The following is a 22320-nucleotide window of genomic DNA, read 5'->3' as shown; positions in this document are numbered from 1 at the left end:
GCGGGAACTTCTTCGCAGGATAGAGGTGGAGGGAATTCCAGTTATTCTGGAAATTCCGGACTGACCTCGTCGAGCCTGGTACGCCGACTTGGTGAGGCTAGTCGCGGACGCTCCTTGGAGACTTCCTCTCAGGGAGGATTTGCGGTCTCAGGGACCGATCTTCCATCTTGCTTTACAGTCGCTGGCTTAATGGCCTGGCCATTGAGACCCAGGTACTGAAGGACAAGGGAGTGTCAGCTTAAGTTATTCCTACCTCCAGTTAAAGCAAGGAAAGCGACTTCCAGCACATGGAAGTCTTATATTGCATGGTGTGAATCTATTGGATTTCCCCCACATACCTATTCGGTGACCCGAATTTTGGTCTGTCTGCAACAAGGGGTTGAGCAGAAACTATCCTTGAGCACTATCAAGGGTCAGGTTTCAGCGTTAGCAATCTTCTTTCAGAAACCTTTGGCTAATCATTCCTTGGTGCGGAATTTCATCCAGGGGGTGCGACATCTGGCTCCGCCAGTGCGTGCACCCTTACCGCCTGGGATCTTAATTTAGTGTGGTCGGTTCTTCAGAAACTTCTCTTTGAAGATATTAGGGAGATTCCCTTGCTTACATTATCCCAGAAGGTGGCCTTCTTGGTGGCCATTACTTCTGCACGCAGGGTGTCAGAACTGGCCGCATTATCTTGTCGTTCCCCATATCTGGTGGTTCATAGGGATAAGGTGGTTCTTCTTCCGAATCCATCCTTCCTTCCTAAAGTGGTTTTCAGAGTTTTTCATCTGAATAAAAGTATTGTGTTACCTTCCCCGTGTCCTAAGACTAGCCATCCTTGGGAGTTTGCATTACACTCCTTGGATGGGGTTCAGAAGGATACACTTGACTACTACGAACTTGTTTTCGTAAGACGGACTCACTTTTTGTGATCACGGATAGCCCTTGAAGGGGGTTGCCTGTGTCTGCCGCGACCATATCTACATGGATCAGTCAGACGGTGGTACAGGCTTATTCTATTAAGGGTCGGAATCCTCCGTTCCCTGTTAGGGCGCACTTCACTCGAGCGCTCAGTACTTCCTGGGCCTATCGCCATCAGGCGTCAGTGGTCCAGGTATGTAAGGCGGCCACCTGGTCGTCGGTACATACCTTTACAAAATTTTATAAGATTGATGTGATGGCATCGGCGGATGCCTCATTTGGCCGCAAGGTTTTGCAGGCCGCAATTTGAGGAGACCGGTGGTCTACCTCGGGGGTTTTTTTCTGTTGAAAATTTTCTGTTGAGTCTCATCATTGAGGATGAGCATTGTAAACTTCTAGTTGGCACCGGTTGGGCCTTCTAGATTGGATTTGATTTCCATTTTCCCACCCCTCATTTGTGGTACTGCTTTGGGACGTCCCGAGGGTGTTGAATCACCGAGGACTACGTCTGTCAATGAGCGATAGAGAAAAATGGATTTTTGTAAAATCTTACCGTAAAATCCTTTTCTCTTAGCTCATTGACAGACGTAGTACCCGTCACTCTGTTTTTGAGTTGGGTTGGGTTAAATTCTCTAAACACTGCTTTGTGACATAACTGATTTGCTAGAGCAGGAAGTGAGAGGATATACCCTCTGGGACTGCCCCTAGGGTGTGGCCAGAACGTTTTCTTTCCTGTCTAGTCCTACTCCTGTAGAGGGCAGCATAACCCGAGGGTGTTGAATCACCGAGGACTACGTCTGTCAATGAGCTAAGAGAAAAGGATTTTACGGTGAGATTTTACAAAAATCCATTTTTTTGACACTTTGTGGGAACCAGTAAAACTAATACAATGATGAGTGCTAAAAATATGCACTGTCACTGTACTAATGACACTGGCTGGGAAGGGGTTAACATCTAGGGCAATCAAAGGGTTATATGTGGGCCTAAGGGAAGGCACAGATCCCTGTCCCTGCTTTGCAGGAACACAGGATCAATGTCTTCCATACTGACAGAACCGCCGTCCTGCCTGTGTACAGAACATGTGGCGGGTCCTGGCAGACATCGATAGATATGTATGTATGTGTATGTGTATATATATATATATATATATAATTATGATCCTGTGCAGTGCGGCCACCCTGTAGCAGTAAATCTGCTATGGGGCGGTCAGCTACTGGTTAAGCATTATGATAAATTACAGGCAGCAGGCACTCTATCATGGCTCTGGCTGGCTCTGTCACATAAAATGGCTGCTGGGTGCGGATTTTGTTAACTAAAGTTAATAAGTTAACAAAATCGGCACCCAGCAGCCATGTTCTGTGACACACTGTGACAGTGCTCTGCCAGCCAGAGCCATGATAGGGTGCCTGTGAGTTATGAAACCATCCATGATGCCAGAGAGACAGACGCAGTGCAATGTAGTCTATTCACAGACACCCCCAAAGCACACCTGTGTTGAAGCATTGAAGGCACTGCTTCACCCCCAGGATCAGATCCGCTTCCCCTCTGTTCCTGCTGCTGAACGCTGTCAGCTGGGCTCAGCGTGTCGCCGCCGCTGCCCGCCTCACAGCCTCTCAAGTCCCGGGCCCCGACTACTACTGGGTGGGGAGCAGAGGAAGATCACTCTGCCGGGAAAGATAAGGTGATAGGCAGGCGGCTGGTTGGGACTTGAGCCAAGGCAGAAGAACATGCGAGCGGGAGCGGAATGGGCATGCACCCGAAACTGAAGAAATAGTACCTCGGCTCCAACCAGCACATGATCATCAGAAAGGGGCACAGATAATAAAAAAAAATACACCTCCTAAGCTATTAGGAGTGACGGAGTGGGGATGGGGGGGATGTAATTCAGAATTTTTTTTTTTTTTTTGATTCTGCACTGACTGTCTTTGAAATTGCCCAGGCCCCTGTTCAAATCCAATCCAGGGACAAAACCAGGGAAAGACTTGGTCCAGGGACAGTGTCTTCAGTCAGGGGACTGTCCCCAGAAACCGGGGATATCTGGTCACCCTATTATTAAGGCATAAGGTTTTTTTACCTTAATTCATTCTCTATAGTGAGGAAAAAGCACCTTCCAATATCAGCTCCCCCCCCTAAATACTTACCTGTGTCCTCTTTCTATCCAGCATTGTGTCCACGTGCAGCTGGACTGCTCTCTCTCTCCCTCTTCTCACAGGACACAGAGACAGCAGCGGGATCCATTTGCTCCTGCTGCTGTTAATCAATTCATGTGAGGAGGGTGCTAGGGATGGGGCTGAGCTGGGCTGTGTGTCTGTGGACGCACACAGCCTGGTTCAGAAGTGCCCCCACAGCACACAGCTTGCTATGGGGGAAATGGGTGAAAAGCAGAGTGCACCGGTGGGGGGCCCAGAAGAGAAGGACTGTTCTGTGCAATATGTTCCATTAAACAGAGCAGGTAAGTATAACATGTCTATTATGTTAAGAAACAAAAAGGGTCCCTTTACAACCGCTTAAAGCAGGTCATACACGGATACTTCATCCTGAATTAAGAAAAACGAACAGATTCCGCTATCCACGCTAAACAGCACAGATGAATGAATCTCCCACTGTGATTATTGTGTTTTGGTCAAAACATTTTCAGTGGACTTCTTTGACAATAATTGACAATATGATCAACTGTTGACGATTGGGAGTTGGCCAAATTTGCACAGTGTATGGCCAGCTATAGGCGGCACATGCATTTGCATTTTCATGTCCTGGACAGATTGTAGGTTGGTCAAAAAAATAAAGCTGCCGGCAAGAGGTTAAATAACACCTAAAGCTGAAAGAGGTGGCAAACCCTCGTGTTTTTTTTATAAAATAAATAAATAGTGTTGCGCAAATATAAAAAAATATATATATCAAACATTAATTAATTGTGCTTTTTAAAAAACAAAAATCTATATATGTGACATAATTTTAAAGTGCCAATAGTGCTAATGAATTAATATAATATAATATATTCATAGGAAAAAGAAAATGAATAGATCTAAAAAGTCCAGTGTAAAAAGTGTAAGAAGCCAATAAACAAAGTCCAAAATGTAATCCTAAAGTGATCTGTGCTCCCAGAGAAAAGTGACCAGAGTGTCACAGTGGACAGCCAGCCGTGCACCCCCTTGTGAATGGGTGCTCACCTCAAATCCTTAAAATGAGCGCATAGATTGTTATCCCAAAAAGATCATCCATCCATATCCTTCAGGGCTCCTCTCATTCACAGGAGTTGCAGCGTCAACCAATGCAGCATATATGCAAACAAAAAGACTTGCAATAGTGCGTGAAATACTTAAATAATCAATTTTTATTAAGTAAAGGTGGATAGATCTTACTCACATTTGTAGGTGCAACACATGCACTTGGACAATAGCGTCAGAAATCGTGGTGGTGTAGTGGGAGAGACTGCACAGCGCCGCCGGTCTCCACAGCATGCACCGATAGCTGACAGCCTCACCTAAACAGTAGTGTATCGCTCCGTCCGTCCTTGCCCCTCCCCTACGCGTGACGACACAGGGATCACGTGTCTTCCTCAGGGGGATATGATCACTACTGTTTAGGTGAGGCTGTCAGCTATCAGCGCTGCAACTCCTGTGAATGAGAGGAGCCCTGAAGGATATGGATGGATGATATTTTTGGGATAACAATCTATGCGCTCTTTTTAAGGATTTGAGGTGAGCACCCACTCACAAGGGGGTGCACGGCTGGCTGTCCACTGTGACACTCTGGTCACTCATCTCTGGGAGCACAGATCACTTTAGGATTACATTTTGGACTTTGTTTATTGGCTTCTTACACTTTTTACACTGGACTTTTTATATCTATTCATTTTCTTTTTCCTATGAATATATTATATTATATTAATTCATTAACACTATTGGCACTTTAAAATTATGTCACATATATAGATTTTTGGTTTTTAATAAGCACAATTAATTAATGTTTGATATATATTTTTTTTTATATTTGCACAACACTTTTTATTTATTTCAATTAAGCACACTATTACGAGAAGTGGAGTGTCTGCGGCAAATAACTGATTGATTTAGAACCTCAGGGTCTCTCGCAGGATCTATTCCCTGTAATGTTATACTTACCTGCTCTGTGCATTCGTTTTGCACAGAGCAGCCCAGATTCTCTTCTTCTGGGGTGCCCCGTCGGCTCCCCAGACCCCTCCTCTTTGTGCCCCCACAGAAAGCCTCTTCCCCTGGGGGCACCCGTTTGGGCTGGCTCCTGAGTCTCACTGCTGCGTGTATTGACACAGGCAGCGAGACTCTGCCCCACCCCCCACTCCCATGTCACTGAATTTGATTGACAGCAGCGGGAACCTGCTATCAATCTGTCCAATGAGGAGAGAGACAGTGGCTGGAGCCACTGCACTTGTCCACATCGCTGGATCGGGTTCAGGTAAGAAGAAAAGGAGGGGGGCCCAGGGGGAGCTGCAGCACAGAGGGTTTTTCACCTTAACCATTTAAGCCCCAGCCCTATTTCGGACACTTTTTGTTTACAAGTTAAAACCAGTATTTTTTCCTAGAAAACTACTTAGAACCCCCAAACATTATATATATTTTTTTTAGCAAAGACTCTGGAGAATAAAATGTCGGTCATTGCAAAATTTTTGTCACGAGGTATTTGCGCAGCGGTCTTTAAAACGCCATTTTTTTGGAAAAAATTTGAAAAATCACATTTCACTGCATTTAAAAAATACTAAACAGTAAAGTTAGCCCATTTTTTTTTATATTGTGAAAGATGATGTCACGCCGAGTAAAAAGATACCCAACATGTTACGGTTTAAAATTGCGCCCCCCCCGTGGGATGGCGACAAACTACGGTCAATAGAGATCTCAATCTGCGACGCTTTAAATTTATTTAACGGTTACCAGTTTAGAGGTAGAGTGTAGCTCTTTTTTTAAATTATTGCCCACGCTCTGGCGATCGCGGCGATACCTCACATGTGGGGTTTGAAGAGCGATTTCATTCGCGGCTCGACTTGCGTATACGTTTTTTTTTTTGTGCGCGAGCTAACGGTGACGGGGCGGCTACATTTTTTTTTTTTTCCTATTTATTTTTTATTTTTTTTAAACTTTATTACAGGTTTTTAAAAAAAAAAATCTGATCACTTTTATTGCTGTCACAAGCAATGTAAACATCCCTTGTGACACCAATATATAGTAACAGGTACTCTTTATGGAGGGATCGAGGGTCTAAAAGACCCTAGACCCCCTCCACTACACTTCCCTGTATGCAAAACGCCGAAAACGGCATTTTTGCATACAGCCGTTTTTCAAATGTGCCACCTTTTGCAGCACAGTAACCCGGAAGTGACGTCATGGACGCCGCCTCCGGGTTACGTCATCGGAGACCCGATCGATGCCATTTCCGGCATTCATCGGGATTCCATCAAGCTGGCGGACATGCCGGCTGGGTGCTCGGGGCTCCCGGTGGGACGGGAGCCCCGAGCACAGCCACGGAAGGCGGCGGGAGGGGGGGCGTCCCCTCCCGAGCCGCATCGGTCGTTACCGACGGAAAGCCGACCGTCGGCTTCAAACCACGGTACCGGGATGAAGCCTCTATAAACCCGCAAAGTGTACCGACGTACCGGTACGTTAGAATGCGGTAAGTGGTTAATGCATAAAATGCATTCGATCCCTGAGACTTTACAACCACTTCAATTCTCGGCACATATACAAATAACCACAAATTCAGTTTTTAAAATGAAAATAGTTTTGCATAGAATGAACATGAGCACCTAAATGTTTCCCCGAAAATAAGACAATGTCTTATATAAATTTTTGCTCCCAAAGATGCGCTAGGTCTTATTTTAGGGGATGGCTTATTTTTCCAAGAAGAAGAATATGGTACACATTTATTGTTGAACAAAAAAAAGGAAATTTATTACCTATATACGGTACGGTAGTAGTTGTCATCACAAACCAGCAAATTACATCCTCCTGTGTCATTTTGATCTCCACCCCCCCCCCCCCCCCATTCTGACCATCCTGTGTCATTTTGATTGCCCCCTCTGATCCTCCTGTGTCATTTTAAGTGATCCTACTCCCCCCACCCCTGTGCCAGTGGACACCTTCACCAGACATCCACCCCACCCCTTTATCAGACATTTCCCCCTACCTCAGTCACCCCTGTGTGTCCACACAATGTGCCGACTCCTGCCCCGCGCGAATCACTGTCTAATTGTGAGTCCGACTCCGTCAGGGCAGAGTGAGCAGCAGGAGGCAGCTTGTCGTGGCGGCGGCGCGGGCTCTCTGATTAAAAGAGACCTTGCACTTCCTGTCTGCTCCGGCTGCGCTGTGGCCAACAGTGAGCTGCGCGGCGGCGCCCGCCGCTACGGTCCAGAGTTACTACGGTAGCTTCAGGGGGCCTTATTATCGGGGAGACTTTATTTTCGGGGGAGGCCTTATTATCAGGGAGGTCCTATTTTCGGGGGGATGCCTTATATTTCAGTGAGAGGCAAAACTGTAAGTAGGTCTTATTTTCGGGGGATGTCTTACTTTCGGGGAAACAGGGTAGCAGCACTGAGAATAGAAGGGTGAAGGCCAACACTTTAATCTTTAACACTAATGATCTTCTCAGTGTGCAATAGTTTCTGAATTGTAGTCTGCAGAGAAGGCAAACCATTTGCATATGTTTATTTCAGCAGTATACTTATTTGGTTAGAGTTCAAACTGGATTAAAACTGATAAGCAAATATTGTCTTTTGTACATGTATTCTCACTTGAATCATGTAGTGCTTTCAGTATTTCTTCCAGGTCTGTGTAGTAAAAAAGCAAGAAACTTTGCCTTTGTGCAGGAGTTACCTGTAATAAAGAGCCGGCACTGCTGCTCTCTCTATGTGCAGGGTGACTGGTCAGCCTGTAGTGGGTGGGTCTGCTGAATCAGCCATGTGCAGCACAATGATGATGTCATCACTAGGCCTCATGCACGCTGGATGTTATCAAAACGTCAGTAGGAAGCTGTAGCTGTAGAAGGCGTTTTTCAGCTTTTTTGCAGTAGCGGTTTTCAGCTGTAGAATTTTTTTTTTTTTTTTTTTTTTTTTTTTTTTTTTTTTAGAAAAACTATACTCCCACAAAAGCTTATGGCTCAAAAACATTGATATAGCCACGTTTTTCAGCATTTTTTAGCTTCCTAAAACCCACTAGTTCTGGGTTTTTTTACAGACAGAAAACGCCCCTGCAGAAATCTACTGAGAACAGCCTATGTGTGCATGTACACATAGGATAACATGCTGGGGAGTTTTCTGGCTGCAGAAAAAAAAAACCTCTAACGCCAAAAACAGCAGCTGTAAAAATGTCCAGTGTGCATGAGGCCTAAAAGGTAAAATCTGGGCTTGCATTTGGTACACACAAAATCGATTTTATTTTATTTTTGGCAGTTGAGAAATATATTTGAATGAACATTTTTGTGTCTGAAGTTCAGCTTTTGGAATTATAAATATTATAAAAAAATGTAAGGGAGCTTGTCCCTGTTGACTTTTTTTTTTACTTTTTTTTCTTTGTTTTCAAGTGACCTTCCCCTGTGCTCATACTTTTAAATGTTCATGTACACCTTTGTATTTCATGTACACGTTTGTATTTACCTGAATAAGCTTTATTTCTCCTTTTTTTTAAAGTTAGTTACATATGCAAAGCCACTTGGGTATACACATACATAAGAAATGGGCACTGCTGCATTAATAAAGTGGTTGACAACTAGAGGTGCACTGAATGAAAATTTTGTTACCTAAACCAGAAATGCAGGATGCACTTTGCCGAAAACCGAAAATGACAGTTTTTCAAAAATATATATATTTTTATATATAATTGTACTATATTCAACTTTTTTAAATGATATCATTAATTTAAATGAATATGAATTTATTGCCGGCCATTATTGGCATCTTTAGCGCAAGAAAAGCTCAAGAAAAATGTATCTCTTTAAATTCTATGTATGTCTTCACAGTGGTCTGTGGTGCTTCCATTGTTGTGTTAAAAATCCTGCTTGCTGCATTTTTGGTCAGTTAAAAAAACACACCTCCCTGTTGAAACGCATAGAAAACAAAGCAAGAATGCATCAATAACGAACCCGTGTTATGTTTTTTATGCGGCTTTTGAGTCAAATGACCTATCGAAAACATACCATAGGCACAGTAAAATCGCTGGGAAATTGCGTTTCCCTCGCCATTATCGGCACCTTTTTCTCTTATCGGCAAAATGCGGATAACACCATTTTCGGCCAATACGTTTCGGCCCATCTCTATATCCAACATATTATGCTGTTTGTGATAAAACGTTTTTCATGAATAATCAATCTTTTTCATCTGTTTGATTGCCTTAATGACTTGCAGTAAAAAAGTCTCAAAGTTCCTGTTTTCAGTTTATATAAAAGAAAGTATAATTGCATTAAAGCATGAAAAAATGGCTAATGGATAATAAACGCCCAGGAAGCCATTGGGTCATTGACCAGAGCAAATAACCATATTTATCTGTGGGATAACAATATATTAAAATCTGTTATTTTTATATACTTCTTGACAAGGAAGCATTTGTCATATATGTACAAAATTCCTGTAGTGTAAAATCTCATTTTAACTCAACTCTTCTCTCATATCCTTTTCATCAATGTATTTGTCCTCTATAAATCCATCTTCTTCGGGCACAAAGGAGTGTGTCTGTTCAAAGACCACCACGGTTTCATCTTCCTCTTGGTGTTTATCATTTGTACTCATGTCAAAGTCTACGTTGAATTCTTCTTCAAACATGTAGGGTTCTTCTTCCTTCAGACGATGGTGATTGTAACTTATCAAGAAGTCATACCATTTGGGGAACTTGATTGCAGTTATTATCAGCAATATGGTGACAATCCCAACAATAACCACTCCCACAAGGAATCTCCAACTGTTTCCTATTAAAGGAAAATATATATATATCTGAGAAATGGGAATGAGTTAATTTATACAGTGTACATCATAAGCACTAGCCACAATTATTTAGATTCTAATGAAAAATTCTTTCTTTGGGTTTTTAAGGACACCTGAGCGTGTTGGAATCACAGGCTGAATCGCAGCAAAACGCTGGTTGGGGTGCCATTATTTGTTAATGGCACCCCAAACGGGGTGCTATTTTTGCTTCGATCGACGTGACAGAACGCATGAAAATCGTAGCAAAAAATTGCAGTGCCAAACGTGTCTGACTCAGTGCCACAATTTGGGTACATGGGCCTCTTTGGCGCGTTTTTGGAGGAAAGGGTGGCTCATTCAAAATTTAATAGTACCGCTCCAAAAACGCACCACAAAATGGGAACCCCCCCGCATTGCGGCAGCATCTCTCAGGTGTGAACGGGGCCTAAAAGAGTAGAGCAGAAGCACTAAACCTCTGTTTAACATTTGCGCAGTTTTGGAACGCTAGAGTGTTTCTAAAGTAAAAAGATAGATGTATGCGCATGTGTGTGTATATATGTATGTGTATGTATATATATGTATGTATATATATATATATATATATATATATATATATATATATATATATAATATATATATACCTATAAAGGCTGGAATCCATGTCGGATTTTTATTTCTGTCCTGGCTACCATTGTTTTTGGAACAGAACGGGATGAGATCAGAACGGGAATGGAATATAATCTTCCAATGAGGACTTCTGTTCCAGTGACGACTGCATAAAAGTGATCGCCTAGTTAGAGGGGATTTTCTCTCACTTTCTATTGTGTTTTCAGGGGAGGAAGTAAATGGAGCCTTCACCAATGGGGGAAAAAACAACATGGGGTTTAACCTTTCCTTCATGCATTTAAAATGTAAAAAAAGGTTTGGCTTTATATGTACTTTTAACACTGGCCATAGATTAAATTCAGCCAGGTCAGCAGGTACTGGATGAACTTAGATGGAACGTTTCTCTAGCTGGAAGGGCCATTGATGGATCAAACGATTGGTTTCTGTCAAACAGGAATGTTGGAAAACTTTCCTTTAAACTGAGCATGCAGCCAATCGGCTGCAGCACCGATCAGTGTATTCTGACAGCGGAAGAACCCTGCTGTCAGAATACAGTAGCACAGTGGGGAGGATTCTTCCACCCACCTCAAATGTGTAGATAGGGGATTTCATTCGGCTTGTGTTGATCAGCTGACAGGCTGATCAAAAAAAAAAATACAGGTCACCTATAACCAGCTTAAAATTTGTGAAAGCATGCTTGTTGCTGATTGACTCTATTCAGTCAATGTAGACTAAAACTGTTTGTCAAACAAGTGAAATTGCTGAATGTCCTTCTTTTTATGAGCACAAATATATTTGCTCTTTAAAGGAGTTGAAAAGGCAGAAGGTTTTTTTTTTTTTTTATCTTAATGCAATGCATTCTGTGCATTAAGATAAAAAGCCTTCTGTGTGCAGCAGCCCCCCTAACACTTACCTGAGGTCCCTCTCTGTCCAGCCAATGGCTCCCACTGCTGTCAATCAAGCTAGTCAATCAGGAGAGAAAGGGGGCGGGGCTGGGTCAGAGCTCTGTGCTGTGGGGGCACTGAACAGGAGGGAGGTGCCAGAATCACAGAAGAGGGACCCGAGAAGAGGATCTGGCTGCTCTGTGCAAATCCACTGCAACAGAGCAGGTAAGTATAACATGTTTATTATTTTTATAGGAAAAAAAAACAAGACTTTACAATCACTTTAACCACTTGAGCTTTGGAAGGTTTTACTCCCTTCGTGACCAGGGCATTTTTTTCTGTGCAGCACTTTAATTGGCAATTACGTGGTCATGCAACACTATTCCCAGAATTAAAATAATATTTAAAGAAAAAAAAATAGAGCATTCTTTGGGTGGTATTTGATTGCCACTAGGTTTTGTATTTTTATAAAATAAACAAAAAAAGGTAGAAATTAAAAAAAAAAAAAATACTCTGTACTTACTAATTGTTATAAAACATATCCAATAAAAAAATGTATCTTTCGTTCATTTGACGGACACAGCTTCTCCATTATTCATAACCATAGGGTTATATTGCCCCCTACAGGAGTAGAACACTAGGCAGAAAAAAGACTTAACTATGCCTATAGGTAGTCCCAGGTGGTATACTCCCCTTCTCTGCTATAGGTCCTCAGCTATTTTTTCTGCCTAGTAAGGAGTAAGGACCTAGTTCCCTGCCAGGATCTCTGGTCCTGGCAATTTTTTTTCCTTATTAAATGGCTTTTTATTTTTTCCTGCGAGACCTACAATCAACTGCCGGACTGGGCTGGATAATTTAGATTCAGTGGTCCCCCCAGTCAGGCCAGCGAGCGCGCGCATACCAGAGCTCCACGCTGGGTTGGCAGCGACAGGCCCCATCCTGGACCGGGGCGGCCAACGAGTTAAACGTCTCGCGGGGACACATATGACCAGGCATCAATAGTCTGCTTCACAGTATTACCCTGGCTGATAGCCCCCCTCCCCCCACTTCGGTGAGGAGGTTCTGTCTTCGGAGTACCCACACGCACGCTGGACCGGTAAGTAGATGGCCCCTTCCCTCCTTTCTGGTAGGTAAGTGGGGCACGGGTACTCCCTGGGGTGGTCAGTCCCTCCGGACTTTACTTTCAACCCCCCCACCCCTCTCCCCCCTGGTGGGGTCTTGGGCTTGCATTCTACGTGCGCTGTGTCCCCCTGGTCTGGGTATCTAGCAGGCGCACTGTGCCCCTCCACCTTCAGGGTTGTTTGTACTGGGGGAGGGTCTCCCTTTGGGCTCACCTATGCTGACTGTTAGGCCTGGGGAATGGGTAACCGGGCTTCCGTGGGTTCGCACTCCACAGAGGTGACCTGCCGGTAATTTAGGCCGTGCCTTTGCGGCCTACTGGCCAGACGCTCTGTGGGGCTGCACCCACCCCTCCGCTGCCTTGTCCGTCCCGGTCCCTTCAGATCTGCGCTCTGGCAGCCGGGCGTCTGAAAATTTAGGCCACGACTTGCGGCCTACTAGGCCATGCGGCCAGGCCCTTCCTTCTGGAGGGGCGGAGGGGCGGCACTGTGGTTGTGGTCTGGGTCACCGGCGGCTGTGGCCACCATTATGCTGTAGGGCACCCTTCCCAGCAGTGTTGTGGGGCCCTAGAGGGATTCTGACTGCAGGACTACCGCATTAGAGAGGCGATTGCTGCCCCTCTTTCAGGGAGCTTTTTTTGGAGGGGTGCCAGTGTTCGACGCCCCCTGTGCGGGGCCTTGGTCGGCGCTCTCTGTGCGGGGCCTCAGTCGGCGACCCTGTCTGGGTTTTTTTGTGTTTCCCAGTAGCGCCCTCATCTGTTGCCAGATCCTGAATCTGGCTCTGTTGCCACGGACGTGCTGCGGGGTTAGTAGCCACGTTCCCTGACCTGTCAGATAGTGAGGATGTTTCCTCCACAGCTGTAGATGCGCCCGAGAGGCGCTGATTGAAGCACTGGTGACATACGTGCGGGAGACTTTGCAGATGGAGGCTGCAGCTGAAGCGGCTGCGTAGGTGGCCGTCCCTTTTTTGGCACTCACTAGCTGTCTCGCATGGCAAAAGTTTGTCTATTATGAATGGGAGCGTCCAAAATGCCCCCTTGTGGTTCCTAAATGCTTTGCTGCAAGGTGCCCCTTTGGGGAGTCGCTACTCCAGAAGTGTGACTGTTCCACCAGTGGTGGATCTCTTCCCCCTCCTTTCTTTAAGTTGAACAAGGCAACCATGATTCTGGTAGTGGAATCTCAGACCTTTAAGAATCCGGATGGACAGGAAGGTGGAGGCTGTGGCCTGCAATATGTTCTCCATCGCTTAGGCCAGTCCTGGCCATTGCCCTGGTGTCACAAACATTAACTGAGTGGGCTAAGCTTTTGCGCCATGACCTAAAAGGTGAGCAGAGGGTGAGCAGGATTTCCCTGCCTTGGCTGAGTTGGCGGTCCAGGTGCAGCAGTTTGTCTGTGATGCCTCTTTGGCTCCCCTGATTTCTAAGCTGTCTGTTTTGGCAGTGGGCTTAGGCGTGCAATGTGGCTTAAGTGTTGGTCTGCAGACCAGACTTCTAAAGAAGCTCTGACTGCCTTACCCCTTCATGGCAATTGCCTGTTTGGAACTACTCTGGATGACCTCATTGAGAGTCTTGCAGGGGGGAAGTTACCTTTCCTCCACAGTCAAGGATGGAAAAAGAACCTCGTTGCAGATCCAGCTCGGCCTTTTTCAGCTCACAAGAAGTTTTAAGTCCTCCTCGGGAGGTTCCAAGCGGCCCTGGTCTGGTGAGCTGAGAGCAGGGTTTTTTCTAGACCCACAGACCAGGCTTCTTCAGCTTGAAGGTGCGCCCTCACACGTGCCTGGGGCGGGGGGGGGGGGGTTTGCTGGTTTCCGGGCCCATGGACCTCCTTGGTAAACAACCAATGGGTCCACGAAGTGATACTGTCCGGTTACAAGTCTGAGTTTCTTTCTTTTCCCCCTGGAAAGGATCTTTCCTTCCAATGTGTGTCCCGGACCGATTACAGGCTCTCCTTGGGAAGGTGTATGACCTATTGCTTTAGGTATTAGAATGGTTTCAAGGCTTTTATTGAAACCTGTTCATGGTCCCATATATACAGTGCCTTGCGAAAGTATTCGGCCCCCTTGAACTTTGCAACCTTTTGCCACATTTCAGGCTTCAAACATAAAGATATAAAACTGTAATTTTTTGTGAAGAATCAACAAGTGGGACACAATCATGAAGTGGAACAAAATTTATTGGATATTTCAAACTTTTTTAACAAATAAAAAACTGAAAAATTGGGAGTGCAAAATTATTCAACCCCCTTAAAGCGGAGTTCCACCCAAAAGTGGAACTTCCGCTTTAGGGAGTCCTGACCCCCCGACATGCCACATTTGGCATGTCATTTTTTGGGGGGGGGGAGCGGGTACCTAGTTTTGACAGGTACCCGCTCCCACTTCCGCTCGGAGCGCCGCGGCGCCCTGAGCGGAAGTTCTCCTCTCCCCCTCCCTCCCTGCAATCTTCTGGGACACGTCAGAGGTCCCAGAAGATTGCCGGCCAATCACGGCGCGCAGCGCGACTCGCGCATGCGCAGTGGGCACCCGGCTGTGAAGCCGCAAACTGTAACAGCCGGGTGCCCACAGCAGTGATGCCGGCGCCGTGGGAGAGGATCGAGGCTTCCGGCGGCCGCATCGCTGGACCGTTGGACAGGTGAGTAAATGGCTGGAACTCCGCTTTAAGTTAATACTTTGTAGTGCCACCTTTTGCTGCGATTACAGTTGTAAGTCGCTTGGGGTATGTCTCTATCAGTTTTGCACATGGAGAGACTGACATTTTTGCCCATTCCTCCTTGCAAAACAGCTCGAGCTCAGTGAGGTTGGATGGAGAGCGTTTGTGAACAGCAGTTTTCAGTTCTTTCCACAGATTCTCGATTGGATTCAGGTCTGGACTTTGACTTGGCCATTCTAACACCTGGATATGTTTATTTGTGAACCATTCCATTGTAGATTTTGCTTTATGTTTTGGATCATTGTCTTGTTGGAAGACAAATCTCCATCCTAGTCTCAGGTCTTTTGCAGACTCCATCAGGTTTTCTTCCAGAATGGTCCTGTATTTGGCTCCATCCATCTTCCCATCAATTTTAACCATCTTCCCTGTCCCTGCTGAAGAAAAGCAGGCCCAAACCATGATGCTGCTACCACCATGTTTGACAGTGGGGATGGTGTGTTCAGGATGATGAGCTGTTTTGCTTTTACGCCAAATATAACGTTTTGCATTGTTGCCAAAAAGTTTGATTTTGGTTTCATCTGACCAGAGCACCTTCTTCCACATGTTTGTTGTGTCTCCCGGGTGGCTTGTGGCAAACTTTTTTTTTTTTTTAAATCCAAAAGGTGTTTATTAAAAACAAAAAAAAAACAGAGAAGGGAAGGGAACGGGTGAAAACATTCACAGCAATGACAATCGGGTACATACATACATGTTGAAAAATACCGCACCCTCGCAGGGGTCACATCTCTTGGTGAGAAGAAACAGCATAGAGCAATACAAAAACAGGAATAATTACAGTAGTGTTAAGATAATAGAAATGGCCGAACCTACTTAGGCCGATATAAACATAAACCAAAGCAGCAATGTATCAGGATAAACAGGGTTCGGCATAAGCGCAGGAAGAAACCTCCCCACAGCAACCGTGTGAAAGTGACACCCCCCGAGAGCACCACGCCCACGTGGCCATCATAGCCATATCAGAATCCAAGGGATAGGACAACAAGAGAGGGAGGGAAAAAAAAAAAAAAAAGGGGGGGAATGGGTCGAACAGAGAGAAGGAGAAAAAGAAAGGGGAATACAAGAAGGGAAGAAAGAGGAAGAAAGGGAAAATAGGAGTTCAGGTGAGAAAGACCCCATTACAGCCAGGATGTCTACCAACAAACTAAGCCTGCAGAATACGATACATAAGCAGCTGTGCAGGTGCTAGTCCCGGGCAATCCAACCAATCCTGCCAGATTTTATAAAACTTTGTGGCTGCATTACGATGGCGATACGCTAGCTGTTCTCTTAGCAGAATATAATTGACTCGTGCCACCCACTGTGCCAATGTAGGAATCGTTGGACTCATCCAATAGTTAGCAATCAGTTTCCTGGCCAAGTATAATAGCCTATGCACCATTATATATGCACCAGGGGTAAACGGTTCCGGGTCTAGAATGCCCAACAGACACACCAGAGGGTCAACCGGTATAGGTGCATGGGCAACTTGTGAAATGCATTGTGTGACCTGAGTCCAATACCTAACCAACTTCGGGCAGCGCCACAGCAGATGTATGAAATCTCCCCTGTGGGAATCACATTTAGGGCAAAGAGGCGTATCCCGCCTACCCCACTTATGCAGGAGGACTGGGGTACGATACGTCCTATGGAGTATAAAGAGCTGGGAAAGCTTGTGGGAAGCCGACAGAGACACCGAGGGAAGGGCCTCTAAGGCCTGATCCCACTGATCTCCGCCAATATCCCCCAGATCCATTTCCCATGCCGCTCTACACCGCAAGGAGGCCGGGTCCTGTATACACGAGAGAAGCCATTGGTACCTAAGGGAGATCAGTCCCCGTTTATCTTGAGCCCTAATCACTGAGTTCACAATCGTCTGGTCCGCCTGTCGTATGGGGGACAGTCGCTGCTGGGTCTGAAGGGCATGGCGCAGTTGGAGGTAGCGATAGAAGTGTTGGCGAGGGAGATTAAATTCAGACTGAAGGCGGTCAAAAGGCTTAAGCACAGAGCCCTCAAACAGTTGGGCAAAGTACCTTATACCCCTGTCCCGCCACCCCAGAGAGTCTTGCAACCTAGCGACCTCTGGAAAGGCCGGGTTGTCCCATAGTGGCGTAAAATCAAAAAATCCGTCCGAGTGTGACAACACACGCAGTTCCCGCCACAGGCGACGCAACAGGGTCGCCGTGGGAGCACGGAACGGCAATGAGGGAAGATCCATCTCCAAAAGGGACGCCGCTGAGAGAGGTAGCCTGTAGTTAGTCAGAAGCAGGGACTGTGGGTCCGTCGAGGACTGATCCCCCCACCCCGCCAAGTGCTGCAACTGAGCTGCAAGAAAGTACATCCGCGGATGGGGTACTGCCAATCCACCCTTATCCTTGGGGTACTGAAGGGTAGACAATTTAATACGGGGCTGCTGCCTCCGCCAGACAAGGTCACGAAACTGGGACTCCACCCGCTTAAACCAGGACACTGGGATCCACATTGGAGAATTATGAAAGATATACAATAGCTGGGGGGCCCAAATCATTTTAATTAAGTTCACTCTGCCAACCACCGAAAGTGGCAGCTTACTCCAGCTCTTACCCTTAGTACGTTGCTTGTCTAAAAGAGGCAGCAGGTTCAAACGCAGGTACTGAGCCGGATCCGGGGAGACCATCACCCCCAAATACCTAAAAGTGTCTGCCACACGCAGACGACCCAGGGCCGGCAGAGAGGGATTGGGTATGGGGTCAAGAGGCATTAGTATAGACTTATCCCAATTAATAGAAAAACCTGAAAATGAGCCAAATTGTGCTATAAGAACCATAAGCGAATTAAGGGAACCCTCAGTGTCACCCAAATACAGAAGGGTATCGTCCGCATATAGGGACACCTTCTCCTCCAGGTCACCCCTTCGGAAACCCACCACAGCCGGGGAACACCTAATGAGGGCCGCCAACGGCTCTATCGCCAGCGCAAACAGCAGGGGGGACAGAGGGCACCCCTGCCTAGTGCCCCTATAGAGGGGGAACGGGGAAGATAGTTCCCCATTCACCCTGACTCGCGCCCTAGGTGCTGAATATAACGCCTTAACCCAACCAATGAAGTCATCGCCCAGGCCAAAGCGAGAGAGGACCTCCCACAGATAAGGCCACTCGACACTATCAAATGCCTTGGCCGCGTCCAAGGACAATATGGCTCTATTACCCGGGTTATCAACTGGAATTTGTAAATTGAGATAAAGCCGCCGTATATTAATCGCCGTGGACCTGCCCGGAATAAATCCAGACTGGTCTGGGTGAATGATGGAGGTAATGACCTTCGAAAGCCGGTTAGCAAGAATACGTGCGAAAAGTTTTATATCAGTGGTCAACAGGGAGATCGGTCGGTATGAGTCGGGGTATCTAGGGTCCTTCCCCGGCTTGGGCAAGACAATAATAATGGCTTCACTCATGGAATCCGGCAGGACCCCCGTCCGCATAATATCCTGCATAGTGGAGAGGAGAGCCGGCAGAAGGACTCGCCCATACCTAGAGTAGACCTCAACCGGAAGGCCATCCGCTCCCGGTGCCTTATTATTAGGTGCCTGCCCCAACGCATCTGTCAGTTCAGACATTGTAATCGGAGCACTAAGGGACTGACTATCCTGCCGCCGAAGCTGAGGCAGGGAGCACCCGTCCAAAAAGGAGGACAGGGCCGCCCCCCGGCCCCCGCACCGGGACTGATACAGATCAGCATAAAACTGCCTAAAGCCCTCAAGCACCTGAGGAGTGGAGGAGACCACCTCCCCGGAGGGAGAGACAATCTCCGTCACCGAGCCAGGATCCTGTTGAGACCTGGCTACCATAGCCAGCATGTGCCCAGTGTTCTCGCCCTCCTCAAAGTACGTTTGTTGCAGGAAATATCGTTTCTTCTCAGCCGCTGAAAATACCACTGAGTTATACAAAGCCTGCGCCTCCAGCCAGGCCTTCTGCGCAGAGGGAGAGGGCGAGGCTATCATAGCCTCCTCCCTACGCTTCATGTCATCACGAACCGTTTCCTCCCACTGCGCAGAATTACGTTTAACCATAGTAATCCCTTTGATGATTTGACCACGCAAAAAGGCCTTAAGGGCATCCCACACCACCGCAGGGGAGGCAGAACCCCTATTAACAGCCAGGAAGTCTTCCAAGGCCGGCGCAATCGGATCCGGCTCAAGGAACAACGTCAGCCAGAACGGGTTCACCCGCCACAGCCCACGAGTCCCCGAGCCCGGAACCGAAAACCTAACCCAAAGCGGGGAATGATCGGACACCAGGCGAGGCTCGTACGCCGAGTCAGCCACCCGGGGCCTCATAGAGTCATTCCCCAGGGCCAAATCAATGCGTGACAGTCCTCCATGAGTGGCCGAATAGCAGGAATAACATTTAGTGGAGGCCTGCCTGTCCCTCCAAACGTCTCTGAGGCCCAATTCCGTCAAAAACTTAGCAAACGCCGTAGGGCGTGAAATAGGGGCGGGCCCGTGATAGGAGGGGTGGAATTTGTCAAGTGCCGGGTCAAGATAATTATTGTAATCCCCCACGGCCAACACTGGGGTATCGGGGTGGGGCGCCATAAATTGTGCCAATAGACGGAGAACCTCGTGGGAGAAGGGTGGAGGGACATAGACAGCAGCCAAAATACACAGAAAACCATTAAGTTTGCATAATAAAAAAACATATCTCCCCAGATCGTCCACCCTGCTGCGCAGGCACACAAAAGCCACCTCCCTGGACACCAACATGCCCACCCCCCGCGAATACGAGGAGTGAACAGAATGGTATTGAACAGGATATGCCCGAGAGCGTAGCAAATGCGTGGAAGTGCGCACCAGGTGGGTCTCCTGTAAACAGACAATAGTGGGCTTAAGCTTCCTAAGATATGCAAATACCGCTTTACGCTTAACCCCATCCGCCAGGCCCCGAACATTCCAGGACAAGATTAATGCATTAAGCTGCGAGAGCTCCATGAGTTAACAAAAACACAATATAAATGTAACAGCAGAATTCCCCCAAACCACCCGACATACCACTCCCCACTGCCAACCATAGTTCGCCAGAACAGAGTCTCCGGGAGCGTGCGCACTGAGTGCGTAGGTAAGTAGAGAAGGAAATGCAGTCCACGCCAGCCATCTGCAGCCGGAAGAGTCCTAGGCCTGAGAGGTCTCACCTGAAAAAGAACATGAGGTAGGGAAGGGGGGAAAAGCAGCAGTGCAAAAAACAAAGTCAAAGGGGCCAACAGGGCCCAGTAGTAAACCATTCTCCGTTCCACGGAGTCAGCATGTCCCCGCAGGACAACAGGATAGGGGCACAGTATGCAAAGGAACCGCATACAATCAATCCGGGGGGAAACACGACAGTCTCGCTCAGCCGAGCGGTGATCCCAAATGTAATACCCCTATTGGGGGGTAAAAAACACCAACTGTAGAAAAAAAAGAAAAACTTGGAAACGGACAGTCAGTGCTCCGCATCATAGACTGAAACTCAAAGCCAGTAAAGGATAACAGCGTCCCCAAACTCAGGGGGGTGCCTGCCGGGCTAGATGACGTTCCTCCCTATCCAGCCAGTTCACAGCGGCCTGGGGGTTGTCAAAGAATTGGGTCGAGCCATTTGCCACCACCTTCAATTTGGCAGGATAAAGCATGAAATATGGCACATTCAGTTTACGCAGCCTCTTCTTAACATCCAGAAATTTAGCTCTCCTGCGTTGCACTTCAGCAGAAAAATCAGGGTACAGAGAGACCCTGGCATTATCTATAGAGAGATCAGCAGTGGTTCTTGCTTTATTCAGGATGACATCGCGGTCCTTGTAATTGAGCAGCTTGAATAGAAAGGGTCTGGGGGGGGCTCCCGGCGGAGGAGGTCTAGCAGGGATCCTGTGGGCCCGCTCCACGGCAAACATAGGGGAAAAGGAATCCTTGCCAAAGGTTGTCAGCAGCCATGCTTCAATAAAATCCACAGGGTGTTTCCCCTCCGCCTTTTCAGGGATTCCCACTGCCCTCACATTATTCCTACGCAAGCGGTTTTCCATGTCCTCCAATCTGGCTGCATTAGCTGTAGTAATAGAGTGGAGAAACTGAACATCCCGCTGTAATGGTTGCCACTCATCTTCTATAGTACTAACCCGGCCCTCCAATGCAGCTGTGCGATCCCGCAGCTTCTGCATGTCCTGGCGTACTAGGGACAGTTCCAGTTTCATGCCCTGAACTTCACCAGCCAATCTAGCGATGTTAGCGTTGCCAGTGGTGACCGCTGAAAGGATATCCCGCAGGGTGGGCTCCGAGTCAAGGGTCACGGAAGGGGAGGTAGGCCCCAACTGCAGCGCCGCTCCCGCCTCAGGGGGGGCCAAAGGCCCAGAGTCCAGCGACAGGAGAGGGCCAGCATCTCCCAAGTCCCCCGAGGTCATATCCACATCCCCCACATCAGCCTGACAGAGAGGGGGAGCGAGGTCTTTACCTGGAGGCTTTGCGAACAGGCGCTGTGCGGCCTCCTTCTGCTTCTCCTTTGCCGAGCGGGTCGCGGCGCCGCCATCTTGGCCGCCAGGGTCCGCCGCCGAGCGGGACTTCGTGCAGCGGGAGGACATCCGTCCGGATGGAAATGGTGGCCCGGCCGGCAAGCAGAGGATGTGGAGAGGTGATCCTGAAAGTTGCAGGTGAATCGGGCACAGGATGGCTGAGATCAGCAGGAGAATAGCAGGATACCAGCGGAGCTACTGTGGGACACGTCCGCTCACATCACTCGTCGGCCACGCCCCCCGTGGCAAACTTTAAACAACGCTTTTTATGGATATCTTTAAGAAATGGCTTTCTTCTTGCCACTCTTCTATAAAGGCCAGATTTGTGCAGTATACGACTGATTGTTGTCCTATGGACAGAGTCTCCCACCTCAGCTGTAGATCTCTGCAGTTCATCCAGAGTGATCATGGGCCTCTTGGCTGCATCTCTGATCAGTCTTCTCCTTGTATGAGCTGAAAGTTTAGAGGGACAGCCAGGTCTTCATAGATTTGCAGTGGTCTGATACTCCTTCCATTTCAATATTATCGCTTGCACAGTGCTCCTTGGGATGTTTAAAGCTTGGGAAATCTTTTTGTATCCAAATCCAGCTTTAAACTTCTCCACAACAGTATCTCGGACCTGCCTGGTGTGTTCCTTGTCTTCATGATGCTCTCTGCGCTTTAAACGGACCTCTGAGACTATCACAGTGCAGGTGCAT

The 22320-nt window shown here is 47.3% G+C and overlaps 2 protein-coding genes across 2 annotated transcripts in view; one reads left to right on the top strand and one right to left on the bottom strand.

The window, feature by feature from the left end:
* Positions 1-22320, top strand: part of IFT74 (intraflagellar transport 74) — a 172643-nt gene that overhangs the window by 27122 nt on the left and 123201 nt on the right. The window lies entirely within an intron of this gene.
* The window catches only part of LRRC19 (leucine rich repeat containing 19), a 38325-nt gene continuing 25102 nt past the window's right edge, over positions 9098-22320 (bottom strand). The window contains exon 5 of the mRNA XM_082247065.1: positions 9098-9828. Within this exon, the coding sequence (XP_082103191.1) occupies positions 9512-9828 (317 nt within the window). The 3' untranslated portion in view covers positions 9098-9511. The remainder of the gene's footprint in view (positions 9829-22320) is intronic.

This window comes from Pelophylax lessonae (assembly GCF_965119305.1).
Source record: "Pelophylax lessonae genome assembly, chromosome: 1".
In the NCBI taxonomy this organism is placed as follows: domain Eukaryota; kingdom Metazoa; phylum Chordata; class Amphibia; order Anura; family Ranidae; genus Pelophylax; species Pelophylax lessonae.
Note: the sequence above shows the minus strand (reverse complement) of the source record. Positions and strands in the feature narration are given on the sequence as shown.